Source organism: Vitis vinifera, chromosome 17 (assembly GCF_030704535.1).
Source record: "Vitis vinifera cultivar Pinot Noir 40024 chromosome 17, ASM3070453v1".
In the NCBI taxonomy this organism is placed as follows: domain Eukaryota; kingdom Viridiplantae; phylum Streptophyta; class Magnoliopsida; order Vitales; family Vitaceae; genus Vitis; species Vitis vinifera.
In genome coordinates, this window is record NC_081821.1 from 11,675,886 (window position 1) to 11,693,152 (window position 17,267).

At 36.0% G+C, this 17,267-nt stretch overlaps 2 protein-coding genes across 2 annotated transcripts; both read left to right on the forward strand.

Annotated features, from left to right (window-relative positions):
* The first annotated feature begins 6,969 nt into the window (after window positions 1-6,969).
* On the forward strand, window positions 6,970-9,081 carry LOC100246781 (cytochrome P450 736A117). The gene is made up of 2 exons (XM_010664777.3): window positions 6,970-7,960; window positions 8,390-9,081. Exons 1-2 carry the CDS (start codon window positions 7,031-7,033, stop codon window positions 8,999-9,001), a joined length of 1,542 nt encoding a protein of 513 aa, XP_010663079.1. The 5' UTR covers window positions 6,970-7,030; the 3' UTR covers window positions 9,002-9,081.
* Window positions 9,082-11,975: 2,894 nt separating this feature from the next.
* Window positions 11,976-13,763, forward strand: LOC104882383 (uncharacterized). Its single transcript, XM_010665528.1, has one exon. It carries the CDS (start codon window positions 11,976-11,978, stop codon window positions 13,761-13,763), a length of 1,788 nt encoding a protein of 595 aa, XP_010663830.1.
* Window positions 13,764-17,267: the final 3,504 nt, after the last annotated feature.

Here is a 17,267-nt window from a genome sequence, read left to right on the forward strand (position 1 = left end):
TCCTTTTATCAAAAATATATTACAGAGAAAGCATAAGAAATGTATTTTAGTAGACCCAAGGAGAATTCCATTTCAAATGACACAAGCATAACCTCAAACATGAAATGTATCTTAACATATCATAGACCATAAGAAGCCTTAAATAAGCTCTAACTACTACTATCAACAGGAACATAAAACAAACATTTCCAACAAAGCATTACATAAAACACTTACCATATGGAAAAGGAGTGTGTTAACCATTGGAAGCAAATGATGTTTCCTCAGGGCGAGTACTCTTTAGTCGACAATTGGAAGAGATGTAATAAGCCTCATATGATCCCCTGTAAAGGCAATGACATTAACAACTACCATCTCAATACATAAATAGATTATGAAAATACCATCAATTAACCAAAGAAATAGTCCACTTATTGTCGATAGTTAAATAAAAGAGAACTTGACAAAACCTTGAGCTATCCAAAAGAAAAAGGTTAGCATAGGATTATTATATAACTACACCTAACAATATCTTCTATGCACCATATTGTAATTATAATACAATCATCAATTAGAGGGATCAAGTGCCACATGGAGGGGTTGTCCTCTTACGTCTTATATGTCTTTGGTAAGTCACAATAGAAGTATGGACATCAGAGATAATGTGGACATTAAGTGGAACATTAGAAGTGGCTTAAACTTCAGAAGCAACCAGAACCTTAGAAACAACCAACACATTATAAGAAATCGGAACATCTGAAGCAACCAAAACACTAGAAGCAATTGGAACATCAGAAGTGACATCTATACCATTTACATTATCTATAGGGTTTGTTATGACATCATCAAGAGGAAAATCAATAACATGAGAGGAACTAATCCATCATGTTGTATATGTGTACTCCCTTGTCCTTGACATCGTACTCGACCTTGGCCTTTATGAGGTACTACTGGAGCTAGAATAGATGAGGATGATATCATGAATGATGTCGATTGTTGATGATATGATGTTGGGGGTGCTATAAGGTTGAATAAGTGTCTGCCATGATGTGGATGGTCAATCATCTATAGGAATCTGCTCTTGGATAATAGGTGTTACATCAGTCTAAGAGTATTGATGTTGCTTCATAACATGTCCTCTACACCTCTCTCTTCCATTCTCTCCTACCTCGTCATGAAAATAAAAGTGAGACTGTGTGATAGGATGACTAATATGTAATCGACTTATCTTATCAATTTCTTGCAAGGTCTTACAAGACAATGAATTTATATCTTTCTTTATTGTTGGTGGAGTATTTGGCCTTGACAACTCATTCCTACATGTCCAAAGTAGAATATGTTAGTTATAATGGAAGGGAAACCAATAGAGAATGAATGAAAATGTAATATTCTTGAAATTACCATAAGCCCATGGAAAGATCCCTACTTAATGATAAATCGATGTGTGATCGAATGATACCACTGCATATAAGGGTCATAATATGAAATATCTCCAAATACCAACTCAGTACTAACTACATGATCACGACGATGACTTTATCTTTCTATATACTCTTGATTCTCAACCCTCTAATAAAGATCATGTCAACCTCATAAGTCACTGCTATGTAGTTTATTGCTAGTATCACATGACTTTGGTATATGTTGACTCATACCAAATTGGCGTAGAACCCAGTTTGGCTTATGCTAATCAATAATATGGAAAAAAAAAAAAAGTGGTGACACAATATGCGAAATGTCATCACCAACAATATAGTAGTTTAGCAATGTAGATATGATATCAGACGTGTAAGACTGCCATATAATGTGACTTAGCCTCTGTATATGAAAGGTAAATCTATATTGGCGAATGACATACATGGATACCTCTATGATAGAGAAAACATCTTTCCACCTAAGACAAAGTAATAACATGTTAGTTGAGATCAAATATAACTAAAGTTATTTATGAATTTTTTACAAGAAAATATCAACTTTTGTATATACCATGTACCCGATAGAGATGGTGGGAATGGAAGGCCATCATCACCAATGATATCATTTGGAAATACCTCAAATCTCAGAGGGACAATACATGGAAATCTCTCTCATGCCCATAGTTCTAATAATATAAGTGGGTTAACTATATCGCGTGCCTAAACATGGGATGCTCAACACATCTTCCTATAGAGCTAAGATAAGTAAGCATTACCCTAACAATACCTACTAACAACCTTAAAATCTTATAAAAATTGAAAAAACATGAGATGCACAAAGCAACTAGACTTGTTTGCAAATAAACATATTCTAATAAGCTGCAAGATATATGCTTTGGCATAACATTGAATAGCAACATCATTAGCATTAAGGGGTAGAGTGGGAAATTTCATTGATAACCATGTCATATTAAGTCATGATCCATCCAAGTCATCCTTCTTAGGCATGTGTCCTAACAAAGACTCAAATATCTTAAGCCATTGTTGTGACATCAAAGCAGTAAGATGAAGTCCATCAACTGGTAGTCTAAGTATAATGGTGACATCTTATAGAGTAATCATCATCTCCCTATGTGGCATGTGGAATGTATGCATCTCAAGGCTCCATCTCCCAACCAAGGCAATGACTAAGTGTCAGTCTAATGTAACAAACCCAAGTCATGCTATGCCATAGAATCCCCCTTACTGCAAATATGGAATAATCCTTCAATCTAGTGACATTGTACGATGAAACATGGCCTTAAGTCGTCTACAATGAAGAATTTGTGTCCTAGATACCTCTATATCCCATAAAATATGAGATTAATGTACATGTTGTGAAGACAACACTAATGAATCATAAGATTAGGGATCCATGAGACCTATAAAACAAGGTTTCTTATTGTATATTTTTCAATATTTTAAAAGTTCATACATCCTTAAGAGTTTACATTGGTAAGAGTTCATACATTACCAAAAATTCATACATCACCACAGTTCATACATCGATTAAAGTAATATATCATGAAAAGTTCATACATCATTAAAAGTTACATTGGTAAGAGTTCATGCATTACCAAAAGTTCATGCATCATCAAAAGTTCATATATCACCAAAGTTCATACATCGTTACATATTTCAAAATTCATTCAGAAGGGATGTTAAAGGATTGTCTTTGATATTTGCTAGGACTGTTGCATTGATTATGACTCTCTTACTTGTATGCTCCACACCTAACCTTTACACTAGGTTCTCTCCAATTCATCCCATTTCGTATGTGTGATGATCTAAGTCGATCTTATTCTCGTAACATTGTTGGATCGAGATGCAAAATTAGGAAATTTGGTTGAGGCCAATAGTCTTCATGTAGTATTGGACTAAATTCTAGGGCATAACAAGCTACATATTTTTCCATTCTCTAATAGGAATCTATGAATTTCCAATTGTCTAACCTTGCATAAGCACAAACAGCTAGGCCATAGGAACAAGGCAACCCAAATGATTGCCATTTGTTACAAGTACAATCACTTTCCTTAATTTTCACAATTTGCTTATTGTTGCCCTTATCCATACAAAACCCATGAACAACAGTGGTTATCTCAAAGACCTCATTCGTTCGATGAAATATTGTAACACTATGTCCACTTGCCTAAGCCTTCCAATTGCTAATCTTATTCTTGGCATAAGAAATGTAAAGTTCACATTTTTTGATTTTGGTTGTGTTTCTACTCTACGCCTTTCAAAGTAGGCAACACACTTATAAAGTGAATTGCACTAGTGCAATGATAGGCAATATATGGGCTCCCTTAAACACCCCATTAATACTCTCTACAATATTTGTTGTCATACATCCATACCGAAACCCCTTATCATATGCTTGTGTCCATTTCTCTTTCTCTACTTTTTCAAAGAAATGAACACACTTCTCATTCAACTTTTGTAGTTTCTCCATGCACAGTTGAAACTTGCGAGGTTGATGTTGAGATTCAACCTTGTACACTAAGTCTTTCAAGACTTTGTTTTATACTTCTTATTGAAATTTCTTGCCACATGTCTTAGACAATATCTATGATGAGCATAGGGTGGAGTCCATCCAACTTTGAAATTTTGTAATTGAAGTTACAATCAATAGCTTGCCTGTATACTTTCCATATAGGAAAGTACCATCAATTTGGCCTATAATGCTTGAATTCTTCTATAGTAGCTCCAAATGCCCAAAACATTCTTTTAAATCTTACATTGTCATTAAAGTTTCCTAAGGGAGTTGTTTTCTAAACAAATTTTGTACCAAGATTAGTTGCTTGAAGAACATTCATCCACTTGGGTAGAAAATAGTAAAATGCATCCTAATCACTAAACACTGCCATAATTACTTTTCTCTTTGCTTCCTAACTATTCTATTATGAACTTCATGGCCATATTTATCTTTCATTATCTGATGCAATGTTGGTGCTGACATAGATAGATCATTTCTTACTATATTTTGTATCTTCCTAACAATCAAGGTGGACCCCAATTGAGAGTGGTCTTGTGAGAGTTTAAGATATACACAAGTGTGAGAACTTATGTATTATGTTATCTCAAACAAGTTGTGAGTTTTACATCAACAAGCATGAAGTCTCCACTTATAACCTTCATCCCACCTCTTGCATCTTATTGACCATAAATGAGGTTCTAATTCAACTACAACAAAATCATGATTATTGTATATGCAATATCTTTTAACAACATACTGTAAGTCTTTCTTATTCTCAAACTGTATGCCCTTGTACAATACATCATGGTCATTCCATATTCCATTACGTGGCCCTAAGTTCTCCTTATCACATCCCAATTCAACTCACTTAACATCGGGGAAGGGATGACATATTCATGATAAAGGTGTGTAGACTCATTTCCCAAATGCTCCAGTCTATCAACATCATTATCTTCAAATCATGGTTTTCAGGGGCCTCATAAACATATCCTTCACTCATGACCATGTCATGCACCGCATTGGAATCTATATTCATTACAGGCTTATCATAATCTTCACTTATTTCAAGTGTATCATCAAGATCCACCATTTTTTGAGACGGGATAAGCGGTACATCAATTGACAATTCAATGGTGCAGTCAACATTCTCTATCTCCACTTATAGGAACTCTGCATTTATGAGTAGTGTTACAAAGTTGAAATTACCATCTACAAGATTAATTGCATAACGATAAACCAACTTCAACTTTACTTGAGATGAGCCTTTGCACAATGCTTGACTTAAACATGCAACTAAGTCATTGAATGTTGTGTTGCTTCTAACTAACACAACCTTTGATGGAGAAGAATTGAAGCAAATCTCATTAGGTGCATTGATCATATTACCATTAATGTAACATAACACTATAATTGAACTTTCCCCCATTGTTGATCCTAAAGTTTAGAAAAAATACAAGACTTTAGTAACCTTAAATGAATAAAGGGAAATTCTAAATATGACAAAAGAGAATAATTCTAGCCCTTCTACACATACTTGTTGAACTTAAAAAAACATCTTCTCAAGTACTCTACATTGCACCAACAAATTACAAACACACATATGGTTTTCAGAAAAAAAAAAGGATTTTTGGAAAAGGGGAATGGGATTTTTAGAATTTGATGGTGCTTTATGTGGTGTCCAAGTGGCACCTATGTGGCAAAATCTAAGATATTTTTATCAATATTTTTTTAAGTGCATTTGTAAAAAAACTGTTTTTTTCTTAAAATATTATATTTTTATCAAAAATCCCTAAAAGAGGTAGGACCCGAACTTCTTGGCATGAAGATGGATCATCTGTCTTCAAGACTAACAAATCAAATATTAATTGAAGGACCTGATTTTAATTTATTAAGTTACCAATCTAATTTTAAATTTAATTATATAAATTTGGAAGGGGAAAATTGTGTTTTGGACCCAACTAGGCCCAAAAATTAAGATTTGGCCCATAAAAGTTACATAATTGAGGGAAAGGATATAAAATATGAAGAGACCAATATATCCTTCAAAACTATTTTGAGTATTTTCTACCATAATGTTTGACAAACTTTTTTAGCTTAATTTTTTTTAAATAATTATTCTAAAAATTTATTATTTTTAGAAAACTAATTTTAAAAAATATATATTCTAAAAATATATCATTTAAAAAAAATAAATTTGACATATTTTTAGTTATTTTTTATATACACAATTTTAAAAATATATATTTTCCAAGATGTTTTATTTTTAAATAATAATAATAATAATAATAATAATAATAATTTATTTTTATTTTTTTGGAAAATGGTGTATTTTTTTTTCAAATAACTAAATTAAATTAAATTTTATTGAGATTTACAAAAAGAATAAAATTTAAATTAATGTTTTTCTACTTTTTTTTTTTTCATAGTCAATAAAGATCATTTTTTGAAAGATAAAAAGTTCATATCCTTCTCAATTTTCACACTTCCTTTAGGTATTAAGCTTAAATGGTGAATTTATATGGATCAAAACTTAATTTTTAGGTCCACTTAAATCCAAAACACAATTGTCCCTTTTATCTAATACCTCTTTGACAGATGAGAGAGTTCAGAGACGTAAAACAGAAACACACCATTGAAATCAAGTGCAGTCCTGGCGACGTACTGCTTATCAAATAATAGGGAACACACCAGTTCAACCGGGCCACGGTTCTCCATTTGTAAGATCCTAGAAATGACCAATACGACTTTTTCTAGCCGCAAATTGATTACCAATTGGAATTGAACACTATCAAATTATGCACCACCTCATAATTTGGACTTTAAGCGATGTCCATTTTTATATTTTTTTTAGTTCACATCAGAGATGAGTGGGTGAATGGGTAGATACTTTACTCTGAAGGAGTCTCTTTGATACCAGTCATTGATGATAATACTTTTGAGCGACTTTGTTTTACATCTTTCGACTTTTGGTAAAAGGTTTTGCACAAGCTGATCAACTTTAGTGGGATTTGCCACGTGTGGACATGGATACGTGTTTCGGTAGCTTCCTGCTGCATATAAACCAAGGAAGATCCCAGAACTTGCGATAGAACGCACGCATTTAGATACACACAAAAAGAAAATGGGAAGCTTTCTAGATCTTCTGTACAAGGAAAACGCGTCGTTCTTTCTGCTATTTCTCCCCTTTTTCGTCTTCATATACTTCCTCATCAAATGGCTCTATCCTACTACTCCTGCAGTCACCACAAAGAGGCTACCTCCTTCCCCACCAAAGCTCCCAATCATTGGAAACCTCCACCAACTAGGCTTGCTCCCTCACCGCTCCCTCTGGGCCTTGGCTCAGCGCCATGGCCCCATTATGCTGCTCCATTTTGGCAAAGTTCCAGTGGTCATCGTCTCAGCTGCAGACGCTGCAAGAGAGATCATGAAGACCAATGATGTCATCTTTTTAAACAGACCTAAATCGAGCATCTTTGCGAAACTTCTCTATGATTACAAGGACGTTTCCATGGCCCCCTATGGAGAGTACTGGAGACAGATGAGGAGTATCTGTGTACTCCACCTTCTCAGCAACAGAAGGGTTCAGTCCTTCCGAGGAGTCCGCGAAGAAGAGACAGCCCTTCTGATGGAGAAGATCTCTTCCTCTTCTTCCTCCTCCACCCCAATTGATTTGAGCAAAATGTTTCTGTCCCTAACAAATGATCTCATATGCAGAGTTGCCCTAGGAAGAAAATACAGCGGAGATGAAACTGGAAGAAAATATAGAGAACTGCTGAAGGAGTTTGTGGGGTTGCTGGGTGGCTTCGATGTTGCCGACTACATTCCATGGCTGTCATGGGTGAACTTCATCAATGGTTTGGATGCAAAAGTGGAGAAAGTTGCTAAAGAGTTCGATAGATTTCTTGATGAAGTGGTGAAAGAGCACGTGGAGAGAAGGAAAAGAGGTGTAGATGAGGAAGTGAAGGATTTTGTGGACGTTTTGCTTGGCATTCAGGAGGATAATGTCACAGGCGTTGCCATAACTGGAGTTTGCATCAAAGCTCTTACTCTGGTAAGGATGATTAATTAACCATCATGGACGAGCAAAGTTTGTTTGGCAATCAAGAAAAAAAAAAAAAAAAAAATCTTTCTGTCTTTCATTATATAAAAAGGAGCATCATGAATTTAACATTATAACTGGTATTGTTGGACTTTGTGGAGTTGCTTTTTATTATTATTATTATTTGTGTATATGTATTGGTATTTATAAGAATTTCCTATTTTTCTTCGGTTGCAAGAAGATTCATCTACTTAATTATGCTAACAACCATTTGCCAAGATGATATATCATTATAATAGTACAGTGTGATTTATACAAATTTAAGATCAATAATAATTTTTCCCAAATTATCAAATTAACTTGATATTCATTGTTCACCCATTTCAGAATTCGAAATACCTGTCAAAAAGCTGCTACTTAATGCATTCTCCCTTCTTGTAGGACATGTTTGCTGCTGGAAGTGACACTACATACACAGTCTTGGAGTGGGCAATGACAGAGCTCTTGAGGCACCCACAAGTCATGAGGCAACTTCAGAATGAGGTCAGAGGAATTGCTCAAGGCAAACTCCTCATAACTGAGGATGACTTAGACAAAATGCAATATTTGAAGGCAGTGATCAAAGAGACTCTCAGACTACACCCTCCAGTCCCACTACTACTTCCCAGAGAATCCACCCGGGGCGCCAAAATAATGGGCTACGACATTGAAGTAGGGACACAAGTCATTACCAATGCATGGGCAATTGGGAGAGACCCACTGTTATGGGATGAGGCTGAGGAGTTTCGGCCAGAAAGGTTCTTGAATTCTTCTATAGATTTCACAGGGAAAGACTTTGAGTTGATCCCATTTGGAGCTGGCCGGAGAGGTTGCCCGGGAACTCTGTTCGCGGCAATGGCAATCGAGGTTGCGTTAGCAAATCTTGTTCATCAGTTTGATTGGGAAGTGGGGGGTGGAGGTAGAAGGGAGGACTTGGATATGACTGAATGCACTGGTCTGACCATTCATAGAAAAGTTCCACTTCTTGCAGTTGCAACTCCATGGCCTCGCTGAGTGTGTGGATACCTTTCATTTTGTTGTATTATCGTCCTATTTGAGATAAATAATAATAATAATAATAAATATTCTTTTAATTTGTGCCCTTAATTTTATATTCTAAAATTATATTCAAAATGCTCTAATCCTTGCATTCATGATTGCAAACATGTAGGACCTACTTTATGTAAGTATGTCATTACACGAGGAGGAGAAAAAAAAAAGAAGAAATCGTTTATAAAGATTCTTTTTCCATTGGGCCAATCGCAATTGGGATAGCGTGGTTACCATGCATCACAAGAGACTTTTTGAATTGATTCTAATTTCTAAAATCAATTCTATTTTGGGAAAGTTGTGTTTTCATGGACCAATTTGGTAATAATATTGTTTTTGGAACACAGGTTTGTGAAAGTAGAAAAACATCTGTTAATGTGGAAACTTATATCAGATTCATGCACTCTGAGCCGACTGTATTTTTTCTACCGAAATTGCCCCTCCAGGTATCCACATCAGCAGCCCATCTCATCACAGGCTGAAACTGAACCGGTTGTCTTATGCAAAATCAAATATTGAGCTTCCCACAAAAACACTCTGGGCGACCGACCGTTCATCCTCCCTTTCTCTCATTTGGTACCCATTCCTCTCATCTTTCTGCAGTCCGTCACCAAGGCGAAGCAGAGGTTCCCACAAGAAAACCCTAGCCGATCGACCGTTCTTTCTTCCCTTTCTCTCGTTTTGGCACCCATTCATCTCATCTGTCTTCACTCGATCACCAAGGCGAAGCAGAAAATCCCATAAAAATAGTGTAGCCGAGGGTTCTTTCTTCCCTCTCTCTCATTTGATACCCATTCCTCTCATATTTCTTCACTCCGTCACCGAGGTGAAGCAGATTTCAGTTGAGAAGGCCTTAATCCGATTTGTCACATCTTAGATTTTCTCTATCGAGGTAAGCCATTCGTTTCGTGTTTTGCATTCGCATTCTCATTCATGAAAATCTGCTGTTTGTGTGGGTTTTTTCTGAACCAGGTGTGGCTGAAATGTTGGCATTTAGGAGTTGGTACTGAAATTTTAAATCTGTTGGTAATGAATCATCATCGTCTTTTTCAAATCTGATTTTGTACTGTTTTATTTGGATTGACAAATTATCGCAACTCTGTTGTTTTGATATAAAGTGAAGGCAAGAATATGGGTTAGGAATTGTTTCATTGAAAAAGACATTTGTTTTGGTTTTGGTTTAGAACTAAGAAAAACATATTTTGAATTGATTAGCGAAAAAGGAAATTTTTTTTTCCCAGTGGTGTTTTTGGGTATTGGGAAATAATGCATTTTTAGTGAAACCCATTTATTAGATTGTGTTTTTGGATTGAGCTATACAGTGGATGACCAAAAGGGAACATTTTTTCGGGATGAAGTTTTCATTTTGAGAGCGAAAAAAGTTCTTGAGAAATGGTGATTTTTAGATGGGAAAGTTGTTCCAAATTACTCAGTTTTTTGGGTTTTTGTGATATTGATGGTTGATGGGTGCTAAAGTTTTCGTTGTGTTTTTTTGTTTTTGTTTTATATGTATAGTTTCAAATCACGTCCCATTTCTTCAAACATATAGTAACATATGTATGGTTACTATATGTTAATGTTCTTGTTGATTAGTAATTGATATTGATTCAGAGATCCGTTTTAGAAGATGGTAATAGGAAAGGCTATATAGGAACTATTGGTATCCATGCATTGGTTTAATTCCCTTCATAACATAAATAGAAAATAAGGAATGCTGGTCAGAATGGATGAAATGCATTTTTATCTGTATATTGTTTGTTTTGGCGATCAGTTGGTTAACCTTATTGTACTGGTCAGTTAAGCTTATGTACTACCTCATTATTCCTGAATGTACGACCTTAATCGACTGTATGTACTGCATTAGTCAACATCAGGTACTACCTGAGCCAACCTTGGGTACAAGTTGTGTGATGACTGGAAACTTCATTTTTTAATATTCAAATAATTCATATGTGCATAAAAGTTGTCTTTATTGTTAACCCAATGGGGTTTTTGTCAAACATAGGACCTACAGGCTGTTTTCAAGTCATGCATAAATTAAATTGTATTCACTTCCACATACAAGCTATCATGACATTATGTGTTTGACTACTCAGCTCATTTAGTTCCCCGTACCTTTACTTGAGACTGTACCATAGGTACTATCTTAATTAACCTTAGGTCTAACCTTAGTAATCTTTAAGTACTAGGTTAGATATCCTTAGGTACTACCGTAGTTGGACTTGTACACTACTTGTGTGCATCGGCCAATTAGCATGTTTGAACCTTAATTGTGTGCATCAGCCAATTAGCATGTTTGAACCTTAAAGTCTATGGAATCAACATGCATAATTCCTCAATCTTTCGTTGTTGTATTGTTTTTAACAAATCTTTATGTTAATAAGGAAATGGAAGAGGAGATGTTTTGTTACATTCATGAAGGTGGTGAGCTTGTTAAGACTATTGTTGGGTCCGTCGAATATAAGGGAGGTCGGACCAATTGCAGTGTTGTTAGCAAGAATATCTCACAACCTGAATTCGTTTCAAAAGTATGTGGTGTACTGAACTTGGATTCCAATTCCATTAAATTGGAATTCACAGTCAAGTTTGACCCATCATGTCTATTGCCACTGCATAATGATGGCGACATAGTCAATATGTTCAAATTCAACGACATGTTTTGTCATGTCTACATCTCCCAGTGTACTGAATGTGGTGATGACCTCATTTGCCCTACTAGGTACCTAATGTCCTTCCACAATAATGTTCTCTTTTGTATAATCGCTTTTCACACTTAGATTGATGGATGATCAAATTCTTTCCTTATGTTTTTTGCAATGGCCCAACCCCCATTGTTGCTTCAAACTCAGCTCATGTTTCCTCTATTGGCGAGCCCCCATTACACATCTCTAATGAGTCGCCCACAATTCAGTCAGTTGGGTTTTCCCAAAGATGTGCTATGACAAATACCGTTCAACTGAAACCAAGCCAGTTCGAACATTCAATTGTAGGTAGTGGACATACCTTCCCAAATGCGTCGGAGTTTCGAGATGTAATCTATTTGATGTCTTTGGCTGGAAAATTTCGATATTCTTACAAAAGGAATAGTCCAAAACACATGACCGTATTATGCACAATTGCAGATTGTCCTTGGAAAATCACTGCGCGTGCAATAGGGGATTCAAACATTGTTCAAGTACACACATTCCGAAATGTGCATAACCATTGCTTGGAAGATGTTGTCTCGTCTCAGCCTTTAGTGAGATCCACTTGTGTATCGTTGGTCATTGATGATGTCATTCGATCTACTCCTGAATACCAACCAAGCCAAATTTGTAAGGACTTTGTAAGGCAACATGGCATCCACTTAACTTACCTACAAGCATGTCAAATGAAGGAGAAGGCTAAGGAGCGCATTTATGGACAACCCAAGAATTATTACAAATTGTTGCCATGGATGTGTGAAAGAATGCTTGCAACAAATCCGGGATCGAGTGTTGAGTTGAGTTATTCCGATGATGACCATTTTGCGAAGCTTTTTGTTTCTCATTCAATATCTATCGAAGGGTTTGTAAGGGGGTGTCGACCAATCATTGCAATTGATTCGGCCCATATGAGTGGGCCTTATGGCGGTGCTCTATTTTCAACCACCTCTTACGATGCTAATGACTCCATGTTCCCCTTAGCCTTTGGAGTGATGAGCTCGGAAAATTATGAAGATTGGTTATGGTTCTTGGAAAAACTGAAGATAGTTGTGGGAAACAAGGAAGTTATTATTATCTCAGATAGACATCATGCTTTGCTTCGTAGTGTCCCTGAGGTGTTTGGCATTGAAAACCATGCTTATTGCTACCATCACCTGAAGGAGATTTGTAGTAGTTTCTTGTCCAAGCATAACACACGAGGGAACAAGGGTAAAGAAAATGCATTGCAATTCCTAGATAGCATTGCGTATGGAAGGTTAGAACATGATTATAACATTTCCATGTTTGAACTAAAAAAATACAACGAGGCTTTAGCCACATGGGTTGAAGAAAATGCGCCGCACCATTGGGCCATGTCAAAATTCCCAAAACAAAGATGGGATAAAATGTCTACGAACCTTGCCGAGTCATTTAATGCTTGGTTACGGATTGAAAGACATCACTCTATTTGTAATTTTTTATTGGAGCACATGTCCAAGTTAGCTTCTATGCTTGTGAAGCATCAAGAAGAGTCCAAGAATTGGAAAGAGTGTATAGGGCCAAAAATTAAAGCTAAGGTGCAGGAAAATATTGCAAAGGGTGCGGTGTATCCAGTCACACCATTCAAGAATGGAGTATTTGGGGTATGTATCGGGAGAGCCTTGTTGAATGTAGACATTCTGAACCGTACATGCACTTGTAGGGGTTGGCAAATGTTGGGAATCCCTTGTGAGCATGCCACAGCCGTCATTATTTCCATTGGTCAAAATGTTACTGATTTCGTCGATGATTGCTACAAATACCCAATGCAAGAGTTGATATATGGGGGCTCTTTCTCCGGCATAGAGACCCATGACATGCCTACTGTGGACGATGATGGTTTGGTTCGATCTATCACCGGGGAGGTGTTCTTCTCTCTAAAGCCTCCACATACAAAGCGCCCTCTCGGAAGGCTAAGGAAGAAGCGCATTGAGTCCCAATTTCAAGATAAACGGACTGTTTATTGCTCTCGTTGTCATATGTCCGGCCACAATAGAAAAACCTGCAAAAATCCTTTGCCCTAAATGCATATCTGTCTACTTATTGCATTATGCTGATCTTGTATTACTCTATTTCAACTAATTGGTTGTCACCCAATCATCGTTACTATTTGAATGTTTTGTGCCTTTCCATTCACCTGGAATGTTCATTGAGTTACATTATATTTCTCTGCTGATTCAGTTCTTTCACATAGTCTGAACTATGTTTGCACCACATCTTGTTTTAATGGTATTTACTCAAATCCCATGTATTTGGTAAGATTACATTGCTTAAGCCATTTCAACCATATTGCAGTTTGTGTTCCCATGTATCATTTGGTGGCATCATTTAATTATCTGAAAATAAATACTTTGAATGAGTGGCATCATTTGGTGGCATTTTTCAGAGGCTGGTTGCTAATATCAGTGTCAGTTGGCCTGTTTCATTTAATTATTTGCATATTTGTCCTTTGATTTGAGTGCTATTTTCCCAACCGCATGGAATATTTTTTTTCCCATTTCCGTAGGACAAGACGAACATGTACAGACTCTAGCTAGTGCTGCAACTAGTGCTCAATGAATGCAACAGTGTCAGAGATACAATTATGGCCGCATGTCATTTGTGACTTCATAGTTCATGATAAGTTTCTTCCTATCTGCTGCTACGTACCAAAATGACCAAGGGTTGATTGTAGTTTGTCCAAAATTTATTAATTCATATCATGTTGTGTGCTGATGTGATTTGTTCCAATTGTAAAACCATTATTTATGTTCTATATGTGATGTATTTGATGAAGTATTCCACATCCCATTGTAATAGTGGCAATTGGGTTATGCTGAATATGAGGACTTTATGTACAAGAATGGCCAACGTGTAAGGGAAAGGAAGAGTACCTGGTAATGCTGCTGCTGGAGCATATGGGATGCAGTCACAGCAATGTAATAGGGCTGTTCATTTTTCCTTCAATATTGTAAAGGAAGGGAGTAGGAACATGGACAACACTCAGTATTTGTTCTTTTATTATAGTTAAGGGTACTGGTCAGTGTTGTATTGGCGACTGATTGGACAACAACTATGATTGTAAGATGTGATCCACAGTGATAGGTTTATTATGGGGTATGGTACTAATTTCATAAGAAAACAACAAACATAGACTGGAACCTATTTGTTTGTACACTGATGCAGTTTCAGTTTATCCTTCCATACTCACATTAGTAAATTGTTTGACAACTTTCCTTTCATATTTAGTTATTGTGTAAGCTTTTACATAGCATCTTCTGTTAATGTTATTGGTAAGTTGGGAGGTTTGTTTGGTTTGATTTACTACATTAGAAACAGTTTGCTGGTATACCAATAGTTTGCAATGGCGCCCTTCAAATCCTGATCTACCAGGGTTCAGGACTATTGTGCATCCTCATTGGCACGGGCTACTAAGGGTTCCTAAATGATTGTGCAATTTGCTAATTTTGTGCTTCAAACAATGTACAGGTTGTTATAGAAAAAATAAATGTGGTAGAAAACCAATAAATATTTGCTTCGCATGATCACCTTCCGTATCCAACCAAAACCATCGTAACTTGACATAACCAGAAAAATGAGAAAACAACAGTATGATTAAATAAATACTGAGAGTGAAAAATTGTTGGGAGAGTAAAATTTATCGAATATGGTTTAAGGTAGTGTCATGCTGCAATAGGTAATGAAATTAACTAATAAAAATCTGAAGCCACAAAATGGCTACATTTCTCGCAGGTGCGTTAAGGTAGTACCTGAAGACCATTAAGGTAGTACCTTATGTGCATTAAGGTAGTACCTGAAATTTCTTATGATTACATAAGGTACCGTTGGAGTAACCTATGAGAACATAACAATGTCATGCTGCAATAGGTAATGAAATTAACTAATAAAAATCTGAAGCCACAAAATGGCTACATTTCTCGCAGGTGCGTTAAGGTAGTACCTGAGGTACATTAAGGTAGTACCTGAAGACCATTAAGGTAGTACCTTATGTGCATTAAGGTAGTACCTGAAATTTCTTATGATTACATAAGGTAACCTATGAGAACATAACAATGTCATGCTGCATTACATATTACAGCATGCCATTGTTATGTTCTTATAACTTACTCATTCGGTAGCTTATGTAATCATCAGAAATTTAAGGTACTACCTTAATGCACATGAGGTACTACCTTAATGACTTGAGGTACTACCTTAATGTACCTAAGGTACTACCTTAAGGCACCTTAGAGAAATGTTGATCTTCTATGATTTAAGTCAGAATTAGTTCATTGCATTACATATTACAGCATGCCATTATTATATTCTTATTGCTCACTCATTCGGTAGGTTATGTAATCATAAAAAATTTGAGGTACTACCTTAATGCACATGAGGTACTACCTTAATGACCTGAGGTACTACCTTAATGTACCTAAGGTACTACCTTAAGGCACCTTGGAGAAATGTTGCTCTTCTATGATTTAAGTCAGAATTAGTTCATTGCATTACATATTACAGCATGCCATTATTATATTCTTATTGCTCACTCATTCGGTAGGTTATGTAATCATAAAAAATTTGAGGTACTACCTTAATGCACATGAGGTACTACCGTAATGACCTGAGGTACTATCTTAATGTACCTAAGGTACTACCTTAAGGCACCTTGGAGAAATGTTGCTCTTCTATAACTTAAGCTACAATTAGTTCATTGCATTACATATTACAGCATGCCATTGTTATGTTCTTCTTGCTTACTCATTCGATAGCTTATGTAATCATCAGAAATTTAAGGTACTACCTTAATGCACATGAGGTACTACCTTAAGACCCTGAGGTACTACCTTAATGTACCTCATGTACTACCTAAATGGACAGTCGAGAAATGTTGTTCTTTTGTCAATATTTTGTTGTGACTATTTATTTAAGTAAACAGTTGTTTTCCCATTTTGGTATACATCTAGATTTTGAAGGGTTGTGGTTGGATATGGAATGTGATCATGTGAACCAATTTTTTTTTTTGGTTTTGTAACATATATTTATTTGCCTATCACAACCTGTAGATTGTTGGAAGCAAAACATGCTACATGCAAAACCATTTTGGAACCCTGTATAACTTTTTGCAAATGGGGATGCTCTTTCTTTGGGAGAGCGAGTGCTAGCCCTACAAGATCAACATTAGAATTCTCATTTCCCTAATGATGTTAAGTTAGGGACCGAAGGATGAGGAGAAATTTTCTTCATGAGTAAGAGCTAAGCCAAATATTAAGAACATGATGAAATACCAGATCATCACTTAATATTATTAACTAAAAGAAAAAAAACTCGTGATATGTAACAAAGAATTATCTCAGCACATGACAATCTAAAAAAATCACCAGTGCCAATAGTCTTCAATGATTCATTACGAATACCATCTAATGTCTTCACCATCACCCATGACACTTGAATTTGTCAACATGGTTTGTAACATTCTACTTCAACAAAGGATCATTATTTTTGAACTATATTTGGAGAGGACACTGGGATGGAACAGGGAAAAAATT

What these genes read in the sequence shown, in the direction of transcription:
- LOC104882383 (XM_010665528.1), top strand. Translation starts at nt 11,976, where the DNA reads ATGACAAATACCGTTCAACTGAAACCAAGCCAGTTCGAACATTCAATT.
- LOC100246781 (XM_010664777.3), top strand. Translation starts at nt 7,031, where the DNA reads ATGGGAAGCTTTCTAGATCTTCTGTACAAGGAAAACGCGTCGTTCTTT. An exon ending in GCATCAAAGCTCTTACTCTG is followed by an intron (nt 7,961 to 8,389) that starts GTAAGGATGATT and finishes CCCTTCTTGTAG; the next exon opens with GACATGTTTGCTGCTGGAAG.